Raw genomic sequence first — 24,177 nt, forward strand, 5'->3', positions numbered from 1 at the left:
CAATACACTTATTTTTTCCTCCATAACCCAATATGCAGGAGAAGTCATTATTCTTCAATTACAGTTAGGAAAAACCCAAAGCAGAGGAAATATGATTATTTTATCTAGACTCATGGAGTTAGAGTACAAAGAAGAAGAAAGAAACACCCAAGGCCTTCTGAGTGTCAGCCCCTCCTTGCTGCCACCACCCTCACCTGTCTTCATACACAGTTGTTCCTCTTTCCTCTGCTGCCCAGACTCAATCTGATTGTTTTGCTTCAACGATGCTATGGCTTTCTTTCCAGACTTGATTTATAAGACTAAATCATACAGTTTTCCACAACAAATATTCCCTCCAAAGAAATGACTATTCTACAAAAGTAGGCTAATATAGTAAGTCAAGTTTAAATTAATAACTTTAAAATGCTATAACCATGGTAATAATGGATCTAGGTTAGAACACATTTATACAGGCAATAAAAAGAATGTATGCATATTGTCTGTCATAGAGTATGTCAGTTGAATGAATTATTTCAGCCTCAATGTCATACATACTTTGCCTTGATTTTCAGTTTTTTACCGGCAGATATTAATACTTCCTTCACATCAGAATGTGAAGAAAAAGAGCTAATACAAAGTGAAAAATCATTTTGTAAATTCTCAAGTGCAATGAGTATGCCGGTGGAAACTGTGTATAATGATATCTACTCCAAAGGTAATATTGAATATTTATGGGGTCTAAGGATAGACTGTCTAGATCAGGGGTAGTCAACCTTTTTATACCTACCGCCCACTTTTGTATCTCTGTTAGTAGTAAAATTTTCTAACCACTCACGGGTTCCACAGTAATGGTGATTTATAAAGTAGGGAAGTAACTTTACTTTATAAAATTTATAAAGCAGAGTTACAGCAAGTTAAAGCATATAATAATAATTATTTACCAAGTACTTTATGTCATATTTGCACTGTTTGGCAGAATAATTCTTTATAAAACAACTTACTATAGTTAAATCTATCTTTTTATTTATACTTTGGTTGCTCCGCTATTGCCCACCATGAAAGCTGGAACGCCCACTAGTGGGCGGTAGGGATCAGGTTGACTACCACTGGTCTAGATCATCAAATTGAAAGGCTATGTGGAAAATGAGTTTAACATAAAATTCTGGTCTAGAGGAGAAAACATACTGCCACCTTCCAAACTGGTTAAAAGCTTTCTGATAAGTTTATTATAATACACAAAATATAATTTATTTTCTTAGCTTAAACATAATACCTCAAGGAAATATATTTGTTAATGAAAACTTTCTTGTCTCTTATAAGAAAAAGGTCCAAAACTTGATACTGAAAGCTTAAAAATAGGGTGGAACATTTGGAATGACAGAGTACAGAGATCAGTGGACCCTTTTCCCAGCAAAAGTGCAGTTTAACTGATAAACATTACTTTTACAAAATTAAGTCTCTGGAAATTGCCCTAAGGGCATACAGCAAATGGAGAAACATTTATTCAAGAAAATCTACTAAGTCTCAGAACAGGCAAGAGACTGTGGCATTTGAGCCAAGATCTGTTCTACTACCCCCACTCCACCAGCTCTGTTACAGAAGCTCTACCCCTGGCACGTGCAGCAAAGAAGGCAGTCACTCCTTTTCCTTCCAGCTCCCAGTGTGGAGCTAGTTTCACCCTGGTGATAAGCTGCTGGTGGTCCTCATCCCCTTCACCAGGAGGTGCAGAGGTCTACTCTGGGAAAGGTACACAGAGCCCAGGTTTCCTATCCTCCATCCAGCCCTCACTCATTTGGTGGAAACTCTACTTCAGGCACAGCAGGCAAAGAATATTGGGTCCTGATTGCTACCACCCCAGTTTGCTCATAGGGTAGAAGTTTCATGCCAGGAGGAGTAAGTAAAGAAGACCAGGGGATGCCACCACCCCTCCCACCCAGTGCCCACTCAGAGAGTGGGTGTTACTCTGGGAAACGCGGGTCCCTAGTCTCAGCTCCAGGTACAGTGACACAGGGGTTCTATTCAGAGGAATGGCACACCACAAGGACAAAGCTCCACATCTCTATGTGAGGGAATTGACTTTATTTGAAACAGAAGGTAGAGAATCTTGTGCCAAAGACCATTAGCAAAAAAATGAAAATCTCAAGAAAAACAATTTGTAGGAGGCCTGAAGCTCTGATACCAGCAGAATAGCAGAGCAAGTGGAAATTTAATGCAGAGAACAAGGGATAGCCAAGAGCCCTCCTGGAATTATAATCAACCATGGCACATTACCATATGCCATAAAGTTTTGTTAAACTTAAAAGGAATGGAATTAAAAAAGAAAATAAAAGAAATGGAATTATACAAAGTATGCTTTCTAGTAAAAATGGAAGTATAAATCTGTAACAATAAAACAGAAAATTCACAAATATGGGAAATTAATCAACACACTACTAAATAACCAATGAGTCAAAAAATAAATCACAAGGGTAATTTAATAGTATGTTGAGATTAATGAATATTAAAACACAGCACATCAAAATTTATAGGTTGCAGCTAAAGCAGTCCTCAGGGGAAAATTTATAGTGTAAATGCCAATATTAAAAAATAAGATTATAGGCCCTGGCCGGTTGGCTCAGTGGTAGAGCGTCGGCCTGGTGTGCAGGAGTCCCGGGTTTGATTCCCGGCCAGGGCACACAGGAGAGGCGCCCATCTGCTTCTCCACCCCTCCCCCTCTCCTTCCTCTCTGTCTCTCTCTTTCCCTCCCGCAGCCAAGGCTCCATTGGAGCAGGGTTGGCCCGGGCTCTGGGGATGGCTCTGTGGCCTCTGCCCCAGGCGCTAGAGTGGCTCTGGTTGCAACAGAGCGAGGCCCCGGATGGGCAGAGCATCGCCCCCTTGTGGGCATGCCGGGTGGATCCCGGTCAGGCGCATGCGGGAGTCTGTCTGACTGCCTCCCCGTTTCCAACTTCAGAAAAATACAAAAAATAAAAATAAAAATAAAAATAAATAAGATTATAGATTCCAAGATGGCAACAGAGTAGGCGGAGGGGTGTTCCACTTGTCCTCTCCCAGGACCAACCTGAAGTTATAACTAAATTTAAGAACAATCACCCTGAAAAACCAATTTAGGATTAAATGAAGAGGAGTTTATAACCAAGGAGTCACAGAAGAAGTCATGTCAAGACTGATAGGAAAGGTAGAGATGTGAAAAAGGCTGCCCCCACTCCTAGGAGCTAGCAGCCACTGGAGTTTCCCTGAGAGGTGAGGGTCCTAAGTCCCAGGCCTATGCCCCAGCCTAGACAGCATGTGGTGGTGAAAAGAGGTAAGGTTTCTGTTAGCAAGAAAGTGACCAGAAAGCTCAGAGATGAAGGCATCCTCTTAAAGGGCCAAGGCAGAAAATCTCATTCACAGCCACTTATCCTGGGCTCCAACAGAGGGAGGGCTGAGAAGTCTGTTGTCCTGTGAGAAGAGTGTGCATATGGTGGCCCAAAGAGACAGGGTGAGGGATGGCCACTGGAACCCCTGTACTGAGGTTAGAAGCCTGAACAGAGATAGTGGATAAATTCATAAGGAATTATAGATAATGCCTTGAAAGGTTTTTCTTTTTATATAAATAAGGATGATAGCTAAGTAAAATCTCTAGGAAAGCAAAAGTCAAGTCTCCTAAATTCCCTCATCTACTCCTATCCTGCCAGGAATGGGCCTTCATTTGAGACCACAGTGTTATTTAGCACCAAACACCATGGGGGGGTTTGCAGTTTGACTTTCTAGATTTGTTTTTTTTAGAAAATAATAAAAAACAATATTTAAACATTATTGAGCTATAATTGACAAACAATAAACTGCAGTTAAAGTGAACATTTCGTAAGTTTTGACATATGTATACACTCATAAAACTATCACCATATGATGATGAACATATGTATCACCCCAAAAAGTTTCTTTATGTCCCTCCCCTGCTTCCAGGCAACCACAAACCTGCCATCATTATAGCTTGCCTCTTCTAAAGATTTATGTTTGTGGAGTCATATAGTATGTACCCTTTTTTGTCTGACTTCTTTTAGTCAATATGATTATTTTAAGATTCATCCATGCTATTGTGTATATCGAGTTGATTCCTTTGTACTGCAGTAGCCCATTATATGGCTATCACAGTTTGTCCCTTTACCTGTTGATGAACGAACACCTGCGTTATTTCCAGGTTTTACTATTACAAATAAGGTTGCTATAACTTTTATGTACAAGTCTTTGTATAAATATATACTTTCTTTTCTCTTGGGTAAAATACCTAAGAGTTCAATAGCTGGATCATATAATAGGTATGTGCTTAAATTTCTAAAAAATAGCTAAACTTTAAAAAAAGCTGTACCATTTAAAAAGATGCACCATTTTACATTCTCATCTTCAGTGTATAAGTTTTAGTTGCTCCACATCCTCACCAAGACTTTGTATGGTCAGACTTTTAAATATTAGTCAATCTAATAGATAGATATGTAGTGGTATCTCATTGCAGTTTTAATTAACATTTCCCTAATGAATAATGATGTTGAGCATCTTTTCATGTACTTATTTTCTATTTGTCTTCTTTGGTACAGTGTCTGTTCAAATCTTTAGCTCATTTTTTTTAATTATTTTTATTATTCATTTTAGAGGAGAGAGAGAGAGAGAGAGAGAGAGAGAGAGAGAGAGAGAGAGAAGAGGGGAGGAGCAGGAAGCGTCACCTCCCACACATGCCTTGACCAGGCAAGCCCAGGGTTTTGAACCAATGACCTCAGTGTTCCAGGTCCACACTTGATCCACTGCACCACCACAGGTCGGGCTCTTTAGCTCATTTTTTTATTGGGTTTTCTTTTTATAGAGTTTAAAGTTTGTTTGTTTGATTTTGGAAAGGATCTGATCAATTAATTCTCACCCAAGGTTTAACAACACTTCATAGCTTAATATTATATTTATATTATCCCTCCTAAAGCTATTAGCCACTTAGAGGGACCATCAAAATCTCAAGTCAAAAGAGTGATTAGTGATTATTGCAGGCACCAGTAAGGAGCAATTTTGGGGTATAATTCCATTATTGTAAGGCTCACCATTTTAAGTTCCCTTTACCTATACCCAGACTCATCAATATATTCCAGATAATTAAACACTTAATTTAGGATGTAATAAAAAACAAAAAAACTGGACTAACACTGTATAGGTGTATTCAATTAATGCAATATGTCCTATGTTCCTTCTCCTTCTCCTTTGGAGATAGCGTATTAATGTTTAAGCGGTTCTGTTCCTCAATTCTGCCCCCCCCCTTCTGTAAGTATTGCTGTTAATAGCTGGTTCTGTAGTTAATAGGGTTCCTTATTTGGTATATGTAAAAAAGAACTTGAAAATTTCATGGTTTTAGAGAGGCCCTCAAAGTTGCAGTGCCTAAAATTTCCACTGACCCCAGTGATACTTGAAACCTGACAGTTTCACGCCTCTCTGATTAACAACTGAGAAAACCGCGTGTACTTCCAAATTAATCAGGCTTCTGGCAATAGGAATGGTAAACATAAAAAGTAATGCCTCAAAGCTGACTTTAAAAGAATCTCTTCTTTTTTCTTGGGATTTGCCTGTGCGAAATAAAGATTGTTTGCAAGTGTGTTTTTGTAAATCTGGGCTAATAGGCTCCCTTTTATTACACCATTATTCCTTTGCTTTGCCAGTGTTGTTCCTCCCACCTGCAAGGCCCCCTCCTTCCCACTACTTCCTTTGTTCAGCCTGTCGATGCACCTATAACCCAGAATAGGACCGCTTGCCTGCACAGGCATTTTTCACAGCCTACAGATACTGTGTCCTAAGATAAACTCAAGTGCCATTTATGTTCATGCTTACTATATGCCATTCACTTCATTTCTTTCCTACAACAACCTGTAAATTTTTGAGTTCTTAATATACATGTATACCCTTTTTCAGATACACTGCTCACAAAAATTACAGGATCAGGGAACATGCAGATACTACAATACTTTCAGCCTTTTATATCGTGTACTTTCACCAATGAAATAAAAGTTGGGTTTGTATCTCATTTGCATAATCAAACAACTTTGACTTGTCATCTGCTTTTCTGATCTTATTTAATTTAAAAAAATCAATGCTTCTTTTTTTATTGCTTCATATTCATTTTGAAATATCCCCTAATATTTGTGAGCAGTCTATATTCTTTACAAAAATCGGCTCCAGTCTGTGGCTTAGCTCTCCATTCTCTTAACAGTATGTTTTGAACAGCAAATGGTTTTACTTTTTATTTTTCATTTATAGTTTACAGTCAGTATTATTTTGTATTAGTTTCAGGTGTACAGCATAGTGATTAGACAATCATATACAAGCGTTCCCCTTGACATTTTCAGTACCCAGCTGGAACCATACATAGTTATTACAATAATATTCACTGTCTTTTCTATGCTGTATCAATATTTTTAATTTTGATGAAGTCCAATTTATCAATTTTTTTCTTTTATGGATCATGGTTCTGGAGTCATATCTAAGAAATCATTGCCTATTCGATATCACAAAGATTTTTACCTTATTTTCTTCAAGAAATTTAGTTTTCTCCTATGCTTTCTTCTAGAAATTTACAAAATTTATAGCTGCTTTTAGGTCTATGATCCTTCTTCTTTACATTCTTTTTTAAGAAAGATGGAAAGGGAGAAAGATGAGAAGCATCAACTCGTAGTTGCAGCACCTTAGTTGTTCATTGATTGCTTCTCATATGTGCCTTGAACAGGGGGCTCCAGCTGAGCCAGTGACCCCTTGCTCAAGCCAGCGACCTTGGGCTCAAGTCACTGACTGTGGGATCATGTTGATGATCCCATGCTCAACACAGCGACTGCGCATTCAAGTTGGTGAGCATGCGCTCAAGCCAGAGGCCTTGGGGTTTCAAACCTGGGGCCTCAGCATCCCCGATGCTCTATCCACTGTACTACCATCAGTCAGGCAGTCTATGATCCATTTTTAACTTGCATATATATGTGGTGCAAAGTATGTACTGAAGTTCTTTTTTTTTTTTTTTTTTTTGTCTCTAGATGTTCAATTCTTCCAGCACCATTTGTTGAAACAACTTTTTTTCCCCATTGAATATTACCTTTATAAAAAGAAGTTGTCTTTGTTTCTGGGTCTACTTTTGACTCTCTATTGTGTTCTAATAATCACTTTACTATGATACCAATACTACACTGTTTTTTTTTGTTTTTGTTTTTGTTTTTTCTAGAAATTGAAATTAGCAGACAAGATTTTATTTTATTTTTTTGTTTTTTTGTATTTTTTTTTTTTTTTTCTGAAGCTGGAAATGGGGAGAGACAGTCAGACAGACTCCCGCATGCGCCCGACCGGGATCCACCCGGCACGCCCACCAGGGGCGACGCTCTGCCCACCAGGGGGCGATGCTCTGCCCCTCCGGGGCGTCGCTTTGCCGCGACCAGAGCCACTCTAGCGCCCGGGGCAGAGGCCAAGGAGCCATCCCCAGCGCCCGGGCCATCTTTGCTCCAATGGAGCCTTGGCTGCGGGAGGGGAAGAGAGAGGCAGAGAGGAAGGAGGGGGAGGGGGTGGAGAAGCAAATGGGCGCTTCTCCTATGTGCCCTGGCCGGGAATCGAACCCGGGTCCCCCGCACACCAGGCCAACACTCTACCGCTGAGCCAACCGGCCAGGGCCTACTACACTGTTTTGATTACTATAGTTTCATACTGAATCTTTAAATCAGGTAGTGCTAGCCTCCAAATTTTGCCTCGGTTCTCAGAATTGTTTTAGCTATTCCAGATCCTTTCAGTTTTGATTGTTATTTGCAAAGCAATCAGTCTGGAGAAAACTGGAATCTTAACAATATTGAGTATTTCAACCTATGAATGAGGTATATCTCTTGGCTTATTTAGGTCTTAACTTTTTTCAGTAATATTTTACAGATTTTAGCGTACAAATTTTGCACATCATTTATGCAAAATTAGTACCTAAGTATTCGTATTTCTTATATTATTGTAAATAAAACTATTTTAATTTCTAACTGAATGTTAATATATAGATACACTGATTTTTGTATATGAATCCTTATTCAGCAACCTTACAAATCTCACTATTAGTTCTAAGACATTTTTGGACATTCCACTTGATTTTCTATATAGGTATCATATATCTATAGATAGATATAAATGTAAATAGATATATATACAGACAGATCTATCTATCTATCTATCTGTCTATCTACCTATCTATCATCTATCTATCTGCCTGCCTGCCTACCTATCTGCTTTACTTCTTTCTTCTAGCACAACAGCCCAGTAATGCCTTCTTGCACTGGTTATAATCTCTAGCACTACAGCAAATAAAGAATGGGCGTCATTTCCTTGTTCCTAATTTAGGCTGAAAGTATTCAGTCTTTCACTATAAAGTTTAATGTTAGATATAGGTATTTTGTAGATACTCTTTGTGACAGAGGTCCCCAAGATCACCCTCAGGCTCACAAAATGACTCACAAGGAATCAGATGTTATTCTACACATGGTTAAAATTTATTACAGTAAAAGTTTAGAGTGAAAAAAGCAAAGAGAAAAAGGATCATGGAGTGAAGTTGAAGGAAAACATGTACAAGCTTTTAAGTGACCCCTCCCAGTATAGTCACGTAGGACACACTTAATTCTTCCAGCAACCAGGTATGACAACTAGTGCAAAGTGCTGCCAACCAGGGATGCTCACCTGACCCAAATGTTCAGGGTTTTTATTGGGAGTTAGTCACGTGAACACTTAGCACCTGTGTGACTGAACTCTGTTGCTGAATATTGTATTTGTTCCCGTTTTTTTTTTTTTTTTTTACTTTAAAATAAGATATGTGCAGTGTGCATAGGGATTTGTTCATAGTTTTTTTTATAGTCCGGCGGTCTGAGGGACCGTGATTGGCCCCCTTGTAAAAAGTTTGGGGACCCCTGAATTAGACAAACCATTTCAAGAGCTCAGTTCCCTGGAGCTAAGAAAAGAACAGTCGTGGAAATGGCTTTCTTGAGACTGTTCAGGGTTTGAACCACAAAGGCCTGCTGAGTTCATTCTTTCCTGCACTTCCTTTATCAGGTTGAGTAAGTTCTCTCCTCCTCCCAGGTTTTTGAGTTTTTCTCAGATTTTGTCAAATGATTTTCTGCATGCATTGAAAAGATCTTATGTTTTTCATTGAATTTGTTTATATGGTGAATTACATTGATTGCTATTCAAGTATTAACCCAACCTTGCATTTCTGAATAAACATCATTTGATAATAATGCACTAACCTTCTTATATGTTGTTATATTTAATTTGCTAAAATTTTGTTTACAATTTTTGCATCTATGTTCATTAGAGATACTGGTCTTTAATTTTCCTATAATATCTTTGATTTCTTTGGGTATCAGGGTAATGACAACTTCTTAGACTTCAATTTCCAAAAGTTTGCACAGAATTTTTATCCCTTCCTTAAATGGTTGTTAGAATTCACCAGTGAAACCATCTGTACCTAGTTTTTTTTTTTTGTGAGTAGAATTTTCCTACAAATTCAAATTCTTTAACAGATACTAGGATATTCATGCTATTTAATTTTTCTTGAGGTTGCTTTGGTAGTCTGTGTCTTAGAAACATTATGCCATTTCATTTAAGTTGTCATACTGATTGACAGTAAATTGTTCATAACATTCCCTTATTATCCTATAATGTTTGTAGAATATGTAGTGAGGTAGTGAGTTAGTTATCTCTTTCATTCTTTATATATATATATATATATATATATATATATATATATATATATATATTTTTTTTTTTTTTTTTTTTTTTTTTTTTTTTTTTTGTATTTTTCTGAAGCTGGGAACGGGGAGGCAGTCAGACAGACTCCCGCATGCGCCCGACCGGGATCTACCCGGCACACCCACCAGGGGGCGATGCTCTGCCCATCCGGGGCGTAGCTCTGTCTCCTGGGGCAGAGGCCAAGGAGCCATCCCCAGCGCCCGGGCCATCTTTTGCTCCAATGGAGCCTCGGCTGCGGGAGGGGAAGAAAGAGACAGACAGGAAGGAGAGGGGGAGGGGTGGAGAAGCAGATGAGTGCCTCTCCTGTGTGCCCTGGCCGGGAATCGAACCCGGGACTTCCGCTCGCTAGGCCGACGCTCTACCACTGAGCCAACCGGCCAGGGCCTTTAATATATATTTTTTATTTACTCATTTTGGAGAGGAGAAAGAGAGAGGAAGAGAGAGAGGAAGAGAGAGAGGGAAAGAGAGAAGGGGAGAGGAGCAGGAAGCATCAACTCCTTATATGTGCCTTGACCAGGCAAGCTTGTGGCTTGGAAACAGTGACCTCAGTGTTCCAGGTTGACACTTTATCCACTGCGCCACCACAGGTCCGGCTCTCCTTTTTAATATTGGTAATCTGTGTTTTCTCCTGATCTGTCTAGCTTATCAATAGTACTAATGCTCCCTCCTCAAAAAACAGTGTTTTTTCATTGGTTTTTCTCCATTGTTTTTCATTTCAAAGATTTCCACTCTAAATTTTATTTCCTTGCTCCTGATTGAGTTTAATTTCCTCTTTTTAGAATTTCTTAAGGACAAATTTGTGATCAGTGATTTGTGACATTTCTTCTTTTCCAATATAAGCATTAATTTCAGTATAAGTTTCTTTTTAAGTAGTTTTAGAAGCATAGAACAAATTTGACATGTTGTTTCATACTTTCTATTAACCCTCTTTTCTTTGACCAATGGGTTATTTTAAACTGTGTTACCCATTTATCTAATCCTGGGATTTTACAGATCTTTTTTTCTACTGATTTCTAATTTAATTCCACTTTGACCACATTATGACTTGGGTTCTTTATATTTACTGATACTTGTTTTATGGCACAGAATATGGTCTAGTTAAATGTTCTCTATGTAGCTGAAAAAAAGGTGTATTTAGCTATTGTTGGGTATCATGATCTATAAATTTCAATTTGGTCAAGTTGGTTAATAGTGTTGCTATTAGTGTAATAGTCTGCTATATCCTTGCTCATTGCTATCTATCTATTCTATCATTTATTGAGAATGAAAATCTCCAACCACAATGGAATTTGTCTATTGCTCCTTACAGTTCTATTAGTTTTACTTCATGAATTTTTAAGCTCATTTTATTAGGTATGTAACTGTTACTAATTAACTGACCTCTTTATCATTAGGAAGTGGTGTTCATTACCCCGATAATATCATTATGTCTGAAGTCCACTATAACACTAATATACACTCAAGCCTCCTCTTGACTAGTGCTGGCATTTTATATTTCCTCCCATTTATTTTTATCCTATTTTGTCTTTATATTCAAAGTGTGCTTCTTGTAGACAGCTTATAGTTGGGTATTGTTTTTGAATCCAATCTGACAACCTGCTTTCTAACTGGGGTGTTTAGAGCATTTATTATGAGATAATTAATGATGTGGTTAGGTTTATCATCTTGCTATTTGTTTTATCTAAGATATAATGGCTTGGCTCTGGCCAGCTGGCTCAGTGATAGAATATTGACTTGGTGTCTGAAAGTCTCAGTTTGATTCCCAGTCAGGGCACACAGAAGTGACCATCTACTTCTCCACCCCCTCCCCCTCTCTCTTCTTCTCCCACAGCCCTGGCTTGACTGGTTCAAATGCATTGGCCCCGGGCGCTGAGGATGGCTCCATGGAGCCTCTGCCTCCAGTACTAAAAATAGGTGGGTTGCAATCATTGGCCCCAGATGGCAGAGCATTGGCCCCAGAAGGGGGTTTCCAGGAGGATCTCGGTTGGGGCACATCTGAGAGTCTATCTTCCTTCCGCTCACTTAAATTAAAAAAAAAAAAAAAGATAAATAGCTCAGTTTTTATTTAAGTGCAAAAGATTTTAGATCCTTCACCAAAGAAAATAAAGTGGGGCAAAGTAGGTTTATAGTTGTGAGTACATGAAACAGAGCATTCTTGTATTATTGTTATTTATTAAATATTGTATTACTTTCCATATAAACAATTTTTTTGTAAAAGTACTTTTGGCCTACCTGGTACATACAGTATGTAATGAGGCAGAAGTACTCAACAATGCTTTGTTCTGCTTATCAAAGAGAACTCATGATAGTTTTCATTGTGGGGATTGAGAGTTTTCATTTAGGCAACATTTTTGTGAGCTGTGACATAAGCTGAAAAAAGTGCAACATATTCAAAACTGAGCACAAGCTACACATATAACAAGGAAAGGTGCTACTGTATTACTAAAAGACCTTACACTCATGGAACAATTAGAATACACAATATGCTCCTAATTGTAATTGAGTGTTGAAAAAAGTAATGAATATTTGATGTTAGCAAATCTTGACTACTCAGAGTATGTGCTCTCATATACTGTAAGACAAAATGGCAGTGTTTGCAAAATTACTCTTCCCACTCAAGTTTACTGGCTGTCAAGGGAAAAAGAATGCTGACAAAAGTTTCTGAAAAAAAGGACTAAGATAAAAATATTTCTTTGTGACACTAATAATACCAATAAAGTCTTTCTTGATTTCCAGAGGCCTGTGTAAGTGTACAGCTGAAATATATTCAGCATCTAAAAACAACCTGAGCCAACTACTTCAAGGCCACGATAGCTCAATTTTTAATGCTGATTATAAGATACCAGACTTTTCAAAGTCACCCAACTATGGCTCAACTGCTCGAGTATGATTCCTTCCCAGAATCTGATGCTTTTTTTCAGTCATCAGAGAATGGAGATGTACAGAACACAACCACATGTTAAAACAAAACATGAACAGGTACTTTCCAGAGACTGAAATAATAAAAGAATGACTAAGAATACCTTTGCTCCTATGTTCCAAATATTCAGGTTGGCTGAAACATTCATTACAATGATAATATTTAATATTATAAGCATGTCAGTTTGGCAATTGATAGAGCACTGGGAATAGTCTTCAGGGAGAAATCTTCCCATAATTTCCCAGTCTGTATTTTATCTTGATGTTCTATAATATCTGATGGCCAGCAAATACCAGTTGCAAATATTGACAACCTATGATTGTAGCATGAGGCTTCCTAATTTAGTAGAAATATTGTGTTAAAAAATCAGTGTTGTGTTTAACCTATCAGCTAGTTGCATATTTTGTAAGAGACTGAAAAAAACCATTCTTTTCAATGATAAAACAAACACCATTAATTTTTTAAATATTGCTTTATTGTTTCAAATTGGTGGTCTTGAAATGGTGCTGAAAGTTTGAGAAACACTATCCTAGGTATATCACTTATTCTCGTGATTTTAATAGCCATCTATAAGCTGAGGCCCAAATTGCAATTTCTAACCTAGCCTACTCTTCTAAGTTCCAGACCCACCTATCCAACTGCTTCTTTGACTTTATTACTTGAATGTCTCATAGGCACATTAAATCCACAGTAGGCTCCAAACTCTTGATCTTCACTCTCTCTGCCCCTTGTCCAATCTCCCCATCTCAGTGAAACATTTCGTCCCCGGATGCCTGTGCCAGAAGCCTAACATTTACCATTTGAAGTGCAGCCTGAATCAATCCACTTTGCTCTCTCTCCACTTCTACCTGTTTACTCCAAGTCACCTTCATCTCCACCCTGGACTACGCCATAAGTAGTCTTCCAATAACATCTCATAACCTCTTAAGTAGTCTTCCAAAAGCCTTTCTGACACACCTCCGTAAAGGGTTCAACTGCTGCTGGAACAAATTACCACAAAAATAAGCAACACGAATGTATTATATTATAGTCCTGTAAAAGTCTGATATGGGACTCACTGGGCTAAAATCAAGGGAACTTGGTTCCTTTCTGGAGGTTGTACAGAGGAATCGTTTTCCTTGGATTTTTCTTTTTTTGTTCTTTTTTGTTGTTGTTTTTCTCTTTAGTGAGAGGAGGTGAGGCAGAGAGACAAACTCCTGCAAGTGCCCTGACCCAGATCCACACGGCGAGCCCACTGGGGGAAATGCTTTGCTCATCTGGGGCCATTGCTCCATTGCAACTGGAGCCATTTTTAGCACCTGAGGTAGGGGCCATGGAGCCATCCTCAGCAACCAAGGCCAACTCACTCAAGCCAATTGAGCCATGGCTGAGGAAGGAGAAGAGAAAAAGAGAGAAGGGGGAGGGGTGGAGAAGCTAATGGTAGCTTCTCCCGTGTGCCCTGACTGGAAATCAAACCCAGGACATCCACACACTGGGCCAACGTTCTACCACTGAGCCAACTCACCAGAGCCAATTTCCTTGGCTTTTCCAGAGTCTAGAAGCTACCCACATTTCTTGCCTTATGGCAACCTAATTTCATCTCCAAAGCCAGCAGCCTTATGTCTCTGACTATCCTTTCATAGTTACATCTCCCTCTGACTCACTTCTCCTACTGTTGTTATGTAACCTAACACAGTGGTCCCCAACCCCCAGGCTGCGGACTGGTACCAGTCCGTGGGCCATTTGGGGTCCGCAGAGAAAGAATAAATAACTTGCATTATTTCCATTTTATTTATATTTAAGTCTGAACGATGTTTTATTTTTTAAAAATGACCAGATTCCCTCTGTTACATCCATCTAAGACTCACTTTTGACGCTTGTCTCGGTCACGTGATACACTTATCTGTCCCACCCCAAAGGCCGGTCCATGAAAATATTTTCTGACATTAAACCAGTCCGTGGCTCAAAAAGGTTGGGGACCACTGACCTAACACATTTCCAGCTTCTAGGGATGAGGATATGGATAAGGAGGACAGTCTGCCTACCATACTCTTTAATACATAACTTATTTTCCACATGGCAGCCAGAATGATCTTTTTAAAAATACAAATGTGTTCATGTCACTTCCTATTTAAAATCCTTCCATGGCTTCCAACTCTTCTGAAAAGAAGATTCAAAACCTTAAATACAGGCCACAAAGCCAGGCATGGCCTAGTTCCTACTTACCACTGGCCTCATCTCCTGGTTCACTGTGTTCCAGCCACACATAGCTTTTCTTTGTTCCTCAAACACCAAACTCCTCTGTGCCTTAGGGTCTTTGCTCACACTATTTCTGCTGTTGGAATAGCCCTCTTTGCCTCCCACTCCACTTCTAAGTGGCTAACTCTCGCTCAATCCTTCAGATCTCCCTAAAAGTGGCTTTGCCTGATCTTCCAGCCTCGCACTAGCTCCTCCCATCATACACTGTCATGGTACTCTTTCTTTTAGAGCTTTCACTGCAGTTGTAGTTAAATGTTATTTGTGTAATTATTGGTGTAATGTCTGCTTCCTTGCACCAGACAGCAAACAAATGAGTAATGGGGTCTAGTCTATTCTGTTCACTACTGTAAACCCTGGAACTTAGAACTGATTGGCATGTAGTAGGTGCTCAATAAAGAAATAAGTGCCATCAGACACAATTTCAAAAGCAAATCTATTAGAAGATAAACTGTATAAGCCAAACAGCTGAAAATACTGCGTGACCAGGTTAAGCCAGGTGGGTCACACTGAACATAACATTTCACCCCACTCTTTCAAACCTCTATTACAAACATGTACCTCCAGACTTATCTCACCTGTTTTCCTCTCTGATACCAAAAACTATTAGACTTACTTCCTTGGCCTTGTGTTGTAGCTGCATGCCAATCCTAGGAAGGCCACATTATTTCCCCACTCCTGTACAGGTGTCTTACCACTAAAAAAAAGTTTTAAAGACATGGAAGTCAGTGTAAAAAGGTCACAATTTTCTGCAGCTTGAAAATCCTTCCTTTATCTCTGACTCTCTGTGACTTCCTTCCACAGGTCCTTTTTATTCACCTTAAATCCTATATCCTAAGTTAGACTTAGAAAAAGTTGTGTTCTGAAGCCAGAAAATTCTAGAGTTAGAATATGGCTCTGTGTTATCCAGAACGTTCACCAAACACTGAGCCTTAGTATTGTCACTACACACAAGAGCTAATATTTTATCAATTCCTACCTCACTGAAGCATTTGATAACCTAAATTTGGACATACTTTGTTTAGCAATGCCCCCAGGCACCACATACCGGCATGTCACACCACTCTCTAAGCTTAGCCTAAATACTTCCATTGTTAGAACAATTACAAAGATTGTCAGGATAAAGGTATCAATAGATGCGCCCGATTGTATGTTGATCCTAAGAACACATCTTCATACATATTATGGTCTCTGTAGAACTTTCATTTCCAGAAACATATCCTACTCCCAGCCTGAAGGTAAGTTGATAAAATACACTGCCTGGCTCAGAAGAGACAGACCCCTTCATCCTCTCTCTGAAAACACTCATATTGAGACTTATTCATCAGATAAGCATCTTCTCCACTTCACTCTACTTTGTCTGAACTGTACTTGTCATTCTTTCACTTTTTTGGGCTGTAATCATTTTGCTTCCTTTCACCTTCCCATGAGACCACTTTCATAATTTGAAAACCTAGCTCAACTGTAACTTACTTCAATAAACCTTCCTAAACCCCTAGCACCCCCCCCCCCATCACTCTCTCCCTCCAAAGTATATAAGACTTGTGAGGAACAGACTCTGATGTGATCCATGTTTGCTACCCCCCTTCCTGGTGTCTAAAATAGTGTTTTACATGTAGTAGATACTTAACTAAATATTTATAGACTGAGTAAGATAATAAATTAACGACTGAGTAAGTCTGGCTTAGACATATAACTTTGAACTATCAGAAGGGCAACCAGTAGAACTATCCATTACTCAGCTCAAGACACGCATTAAGCAGGTATGTTCACCAGAGTGGCATCTGAAGCCACAGCACTCAACAAAAGAGAATGTGCTGAGAGGAACAACAGGAAAAAAAGTTGAGGTAGCGCATTTCAGGGGTAAAAGAAGACAGTACGGCCCTGGGCGGTTGGCTCAGCGGTAGAGCGTCGGCCTGGCGTGCGGGGGACCCGGGTTCGATTCCCAGCCAGGGCACATAGGAGAAGCACCCATTTGCTTCTCCACCCCCCCCCTCCTTCCTCTCTATCTCTCTCTTCCCCTCCCGCAGCCAAGGCTCCATTGGAGCAAAGATGGCCTGGGCGCTGGGGATGGCTCTGGTCGCGGCAGAGTGATGCCCTGGAGGGGCAGAGCATCGCCCCTGGTGGGTGTGCCAGGTGGATCCCGGTCGGGCGCATGTGGGAGTCTGTCTGACTGTCTCTCCCCTTTCCAGCTTCAGAAAAATACAAAAAAAAAAAAAAGTGCAACTAAGTCAAGACTGATCCCACAATAAGTCATAGAAAGGAGAGATCCAAAGGAATCTAGTCTCAGCAAAACCAAACGAAAGTGATGGGAAATGACCGTCACGGCACTAACGTTACAGAAAAGCAGAAGAGGCTGAAGGCATAAAGGCTGCCACTGTATGTAGTGATTCTAAAGTTTCTAGTGACCTCCTAGCAAGTAAGGGTTAAAGGCAGAAGTGGGGCTGGAGAAATTGAGGTACAAGTAAGAACAATAAAAAAATGTGAGACTATTCTTTGAAAAAGTTTGACAGAAAAAGGGGATAGCATCATAGTGCCAAGGAAGTTTGGAAGCAGCTGCCAATATAAAATAACAGAGGAGAAAGAGGCTGAGCAAGTAGAACATGCCACAAGCATACAACTATCAGACTGCTACCAGCAGGCAGGGAAATGGGGGAAAGAGGACGTGGGGACAGATTGAATTCTGTTGCTTACCGACCTGAGTAGTCTTGGAAGTGATTTCTCCCTCCCTTAGCTAACCCATCCGATTATTTTAATAGTATGAGATGGTAAGTAGAAAGAATTTTAGAAGGGCTTATCACTTTCTATAAATTCAAGTCTTATTATTGTAATAGATGGTCTGTAATCTTGACCAGATGTTTGTCATTTTTCATTTTCGCTCATCAGTGTGACTGAGCGAAGCTGAAACTGGCTTGTATGTAACACTGATGTGCTAATTCCAATCCCAGGAAAGAGGGATAAGATAACAAAAGATGGAGAAAGGCAGGATAAAATCAAGGTATACAGAATCTAGGCAATGACGGCAATGCTTCCAACTCCTTTCCACAGATTCTGCCGCTTTCCTAAACTGGGTGGCCCTGGTCAAAGGTTCCCTCTCCAGGTGGATGGAGAACTGCCCAGAGCTCCAATCAGAACTTTGTGTGCCTCCTGCGTCCATCAGTCTGGTCTGCCTCGGCAGGGGCAGCATGCTTACCTCAACATGCCTGTTTAGTGACAGGCTTCACAGAATCATCACTGACCTCACGACTGTCTTGAAAGTAAAAGAAAATTGTGTACTTCAAGTTTTTGTAGCTCTTTGGTTATCTTGTTTTGGGTTCCTCCCACCCCTTCAGGGAAATGCTGCAAACTCAGTGGTAATTTTCCACACTCACATCCTACTGTAGGGGCAGCTGTCGGCTGTCTCTGAATATTACTACAGCCAGGATCAGTGTATATGTGTCTGGTAATTTCACTGTAAACATCTTTGCCACATGCATTTTCACCGCACAACTCACTGACCCTAAGAAAATTTCACTGTAAAAGGTAAAAGAAGGAAAAATAAAAGAGAGACATTAAAAAGGACAAAATGAAACATGAACAATAACAAATTAAAAGACTTTATTGTAAAAAAATAAAAATACATTCTTTGAAATCTTTTGTTGATAGTACACATTTCTGTTTTCTTCAGTGATCTGTCTCCTCATTCAGCATTGCACTTCTTTTCTCTTTCACTAAAATTTCTTCCTTCATTAAGAGGTATTCGTTTCCAACTAAAGAATAAATAATGAATGCTCTCGAAGACTGCTGTGAATTAGTAGCCACCTCTCTTATGTTTGCCATAGCTTGGTAAACTTGGCTTTGTTGGGTGGGAGGGATAGCTGTGTTCACCGAAAAATATGCAAAAACTGCTATGTTATCGTTTTCTAGTATAGTATGCAATTTGGCTAAGATTTATATAAAATAAAAATGGGAGCACTGCAAGAACTTTGTCAATGGGGAGGTGAAACCAAACTGACCACTAGCTTAAATACATTGTCTGCTGAAGGTGGTTGAGTCATCAAAAAATGAAACCAAACTTCAACTAATTATTTTATCTTTTATGGTGAAATTGCCTTATTGTCAATTAGTTATGTAGTGAAAATGTTTGCTGTGAAAATGCTCACAACAAAAATGCTTGAGGCAAAAATGTTTATATTAAAACTACCCAGAAACCAGTGGAGTATTTCCTCAAAACACTTGTGAGTGAAATATAGTATCACACAGAGGTTAATTTGCAACAGGAGGTATATTTGTAGATCACAGGTGGCATATTAAGGTCATGAATTCTAACAAAAAGATACAGGGAGAAATTAGGCAGAAGTCTTCTATTAAAGCAACTCACTATGACCTTCCTTCACATAGTAGAATTTATTCTCTCACTCAATGGAAACAAATGATAAACAGTAATTTAAACTGATGCATAATAAAAAAAGGCATATGCGCTTATCTTTAAGATCTCCGTATTTTTGAAAAGTCTTCCCAACTCTTTGGCTTAGGTTAACATTAAAATTAATTTTCATTCCATGAGCACAGATAGATGCTTCTTCTATTAAAAGAACCTAACAAATTACGGGAGAAATCCACAAGAAGAATGTTGCCTATATTTTAAAAAACTAAACTGTCTTTGTTGTCAGTGGTTATAGGAAGACAAACATTATCAGTAAGTACGTAAACCCAGTAGCATTAAGGAATATTAGGACGGTATGGTAACGGTTATAAGAAGCGGGAGTCTATGCAGAAGGTTCACTTTTTTTTAACAAAACTCAAGTGTATTCTACTGATAACAAACAAAATTGAAATTACAGAGAAAACAGCATTTCTTACAAAGAAATGAGATGATGTAACAAACCAAATATATGAGACATTCACTAATGTCTTTACAATCCTCACAAACATACAAATGACCCAATAGTAAATGTTGATGTGTATGTGATGGAGGAGGGAGTATAAACAATGGGAGCAAGGACTCTAGTACAATTACCTTTGCTAATTCAACAAATATTTATTGAGTGCCTAATAAATGTGCCAGGCTTCGTTCTCTACTGAGGATACCATAGTAAACAAAACAGTAATGAAGGATTTAAAACATGTACTATAGTGAAAGATTTGAACAAGACATGTACTTGGGTGACTAAAAGATTTGTTATGGAGAAATCAAAACAAGGGAGACTGTCCATAAAAATTGAATACACTCAGTCACACACAATACAAAATTAAGTTTGTTGATGTCAGTGAAAATGAATATATATGCAAAGAGCAAGTTCTCATATTTCTAAATTAGTTTTGCTAAAACCAAATACTAGCAACTACTTTCCTCCGATGTGGCCTTATATTACTGGACTCTAAGTATGAACAACAACAAAAACAAACAAACAAAAAAAACCTCAGGTGACAACTGTTACATAATAAACTGAAATGAAACCACAATGTACAACCAGAAAATGCATACCAACAAATTAGTTTCTGCTGGATAAAAACAAAAATTAACAAATGAACCAATAAACTCTAATTTAACTGTAAATATATTCCAGAAATAGAAGAAAAGTATTAATTATATCAGAGAAGTTTTTGCAAGTATGGAAACAGGGTTATAAATTTAGGCAGCTATCTCTACATATGGGGTACTTTCACATATTTAGCCCAACAATTTGCTGAAATGTGATTCTGTCATTTTCCCATAAGGCATAAATAGTGTACAGTTGCCAGGTTACTAAACAATTTCAAGTCTAACGAGGGATTAATAGAATATTCTTAGCAAACAGACTGCATGCACCCTTTGAGGTCTGCACACTAAATAAATGTATAAAAGTGAAGCAGACAAAAATACAATGTATATACCAGAATCAAACAAGAAGGAAGACAAAACTTGCAGTTGAAATGTTCCAGGTCACCAGTTCTGTCCACTGAAAAAGAAGCATCTAAGAACTTCACCATCCAGAGGCTTTGAACATACACTCGGTCCCCCAACTTATTATTGCTATTTTAAATTCAGTGAGAGGAGGGGAGGCAGAGACAGACTCTGCATGTTCCAGATCGGGATCCACCCGACAAACTCTTTAAGGGCGATGCTCTGCCCATCTGGGGTATTGCTCTGTTGTTCAGCAACGGAGCTCTTTTTAGCATCTGAGGCCAGGCCATGGAACTATCCTCAGTCCCCGGGGCCAACTTGCTCCAAAAGAGCCATGGCTGCAGGAGGGGAAGAAAGAGAGAGGAAGGAAGAGCGAGAGCGAGAGAGAGAGAGAAGTAAGGGGAGAGGGGGAGTAAAGCAAATGGTGGCTTCTCCCCTGTGCCCTGACCAGGAATGGAACCCAGGACATCCACATTCCCAGCAGATGCTCTATCACTGAGCCAACAGACCAGGGCCTGGTCCCACACATTTTAAATGGGTGTCCACAAAGAAGGGAAGTAGTGATGATGGTTCCTTTTGGGCCTATTAAAGACCTGGGGGGGTCAAATCTCCTAGCTATACAGGTGGGACTAGCAAGTACACTTAAGGCAGGGAAGAGTAAGAGGTCTGAAGCCCAGTAACTCCAAATAGAAAGAACACAGTTTAAAAAGGTGAGGGCAGCAAGGCAGAGAAACCACAGCAAGTAAAATAATGAACCGGAAAACAATACAACACACGTCAGAGAACTCACACCGGGCTCTCCCCACCACTCAAACAGGCAGGACTGAAAAAGCCCTATAGGCCAGGATCTTCGAGCCCCAGAACCCAACATCCGGCCTGAAGCCGGTGAGGGGGAGCAGGTCTCGGGAACCCCTCCCACCCTTCTCCAACCAACCCCGCCCACTGGCCCCGCCCTGCCCCGTCCCGCCCGGCTACTCACCGGATTCGCTTCCCACATAATGGTGGCGAAATCGAGCGGAGAGAGCCTGCGGGAAGGAGCCAGCCACCGGGTCGGGCTGTTGGTTTTTCCCAAGGGTGCCAGACAGCGAAGGGCTGGCAAGGCAGCCTCTACGCAGGCCTGCCTCCTCCCCCTGTCACAAGTCAACGTCTCCGGACCACCGAACCTCACGACTTCCGCCCGAAGCGCTGGCCCCGCCCCGCCCCCGGAAGCTCGCCCCACCCCTGCCGCTCTGTTCCCCGCTCCGCAGACCCCGCGTACTGGGAGGAGCTTGCGAGTGTCTGGATGGTAATGCGGGTTAAACAGCTTCTAGTCCAACCGCCTTTCTAGTGCTAAATCCCCACTGCGACATCCCTATCGAGTGATCCTCAAGCTGGCTGGTTGTATTTCCTTCTGTAGTTACTAGTCACTCTATATTGAGTACGGAGGCCAAGAGCCAGACAGGCCTGGGAATCGACTCCAGGCAACGGATAGCATTTGGGACAAGCTTAACAATCTCTCAGTTTCCTCATCATCAGAATAAAGATAATAGTATCTACCTAAGGGTCTAATGACATCATCTAAAAGCAGTGTTTTTCATCCGCCCATCCGTGGACAGTGTTGGTATGTGAGTTAACCACTTTGACACTGTATGAAGGTTAGGGACCCAATGATCTTAGTTGAATTATGTTTATGCTCAGGGTGATTTCTGACTTAATAAGTGTAAAAAGGTTGGAAACTGCTGGTTTCATACCTAGCACCAGTGGTGGGATTCAGCTGGTTTGCACTGGTTCAGCAGAACCGATACCTAATTTTTTTGAGTTTGGCAAACCGGTTGTTAAAATGGCACTTGTAATTGGCTTTCTCTCTAAAGTGGGTGCCAGGGCCACCACCCGATGTGGAAATTACAAATTTACACTCCTTACTCTTTTTTAGCATTCATGTACGTAACAGCATATGCTAAGCACCTCTGGTAATGTTCATTCTGTACATAGGTGAAAAAAATTTGACAGAACTATATTTGTAATATTTACTCATTTCATAAAACTCATACCTTTGATGAAATACATTTTAATTCCCTTACATTTGTTACTTCAGTAAACAAACGTATACTGACTGTAACATAAAGAGAAAAAGTGCCAAACAAGCGGGAGGGGGGGGAGGGGGGGGACAAGCTGTCGTTTGTTTTAGCTTTATGCTAAGCCCCAAATTCCCCTGAGAATTATCATGAGTATTATGATATTTAATATTTTTCATTAATATTTTAAAACTCAACAATCTAATTTTGTGTACCTCTTTTATTATTCTTATTTAAGTATTAAGTGCATGAAATAATAAACTACCTTTCAGTATATCTTTTTTAATACTTAAAATGGTCACTAGGGCAGAGAGCCAGTTGTTAAATTGTTTGAATCCCACCACTGCCATAGCCCTAGCGACTTCTCTGTCTGAGACAGTCCAGCTGACCCAGCCTGACTTCTTCACTCTCAGCCCTACCCCTGAGTACGATCCTGGTAGATCCTTCTGGGCTTTTTTAAACCTTCACACATTTAAAAATAATTGATCAAAGAATATCTACAAATTTAAAACGTTATATTATTATCACTTAACATGATGTGGATGTTCTTTATTCCAATACATGTAAATCTATTGAATCATTTTAAAGTCATCATTTTAAAGACTCATAACATTCCATAGTTTGTATGTTACATGTTCACATTTGATGTAATCCATCATGATAGATAGACATTGAAGTGGTTTTCAATTTTTTACTATTTCAAATAAATGCAGCAATACATATTTCTGTACCAACATTTTGGTACATTTGTCCATTTACCTCGTAATTAATTCTAAGAAATGGAATTGTTCAATAAAAGACTGGAAATTTCAAATTTTCATACATGTTGCCAAACTACACTCAAAAATAGTAAGTAAATCTGTAATCTTTAATTTGTTCATATAAATGGATTGAGGCAGGAATCTTCACCTTACTTTTATTCACTTTACTTTTTGCCAAATGATTAATCAGTTGCCCCAGTATCACTTACTGAATAATTTGTTACATCCCCATTACTTTAAAGTGCCACTATTAATCAAAAACTAAATTTGTGTGTATCTGTTTCTGAACATTCTCATCTATTCTGTTAGCTACCTGATAATTCCTATTATATGCCACACTTATAACTTCATAGTATATTTGCTCTCTCATAAAGCAAGTCCTCTCCTAAATTCTATTTCAAAATTTTCAAAATCATGAGTCTTCCTATTTAGAAACACAGCTCTTCATGTATTTAGGTCTTTTATATCTTTATACACACAAAAAATTTTCATGTAGATTTGCACAATTCTTATGAAGCTTGTTCCTAGATATTTTATAGCTTTTTGTTGTTATTGTGAATGAGGAAAACAATTGATTTTAAAATTTATTTAGAGAGAGAGAAA

The 24,177-nt window shown here is 39.4% G+C and overlaps 1 protein-coding gene and 1 non-coding gene across 4 annotated transcripts in view; both read right to left on the reverse strand.

Annotated features, from left to right (window-relative positions):
- PARP11 (poly(ADP-ribose) polymerase family member 11) overlaps positions 1-21,947 on the reverse strand; it is a 47,975-nt gene extending 26,028 nt beyond the window's left edge. For all 3 annotated transcript variants that reach the window (XM_066257716.1, XM_066257718.1, XM_066257717.1), the window contains exon 1: positions 21,739-21,947. In XM_066257716.1, coding sequence (XP_066113813.1) covers positions 21,739-21,756 — 18 coding nt within the window. In that variant the 5' untranslated portion in view covers positions 21,757-21,947. The remainder of the gene's footprint in view (positions 1-21,738) is intronic.
- TRNAA-AGC (transfer RNA alanine (anticodon AGC)) lies at positions 10,047-10,122 on the reverse strand. The gene has a single exon. It is a non-coding gene; the product is annotated as a tRNA-Ala (tRNA).
- Positions 21,948-24,177: the final 2,230 nt, after the last annotated feature.

Source organism: Saccopteryx bilineata, chromosome 2, assembly GCF_036850765.1.
Source record: "Saccopteryx bilineata isolate mSacBil1 chromosome 2, mSacBil1_pri_phased_curated, whole genome shotgun sequence".
NCBI classification, from domain to species: domain Eukaryota; kingdom Metazoa; phylum Chordata; class Mammalia; order Chiroptera; family Emballonuridae; genus Saccopteryx; species Saccopteryx bilineata.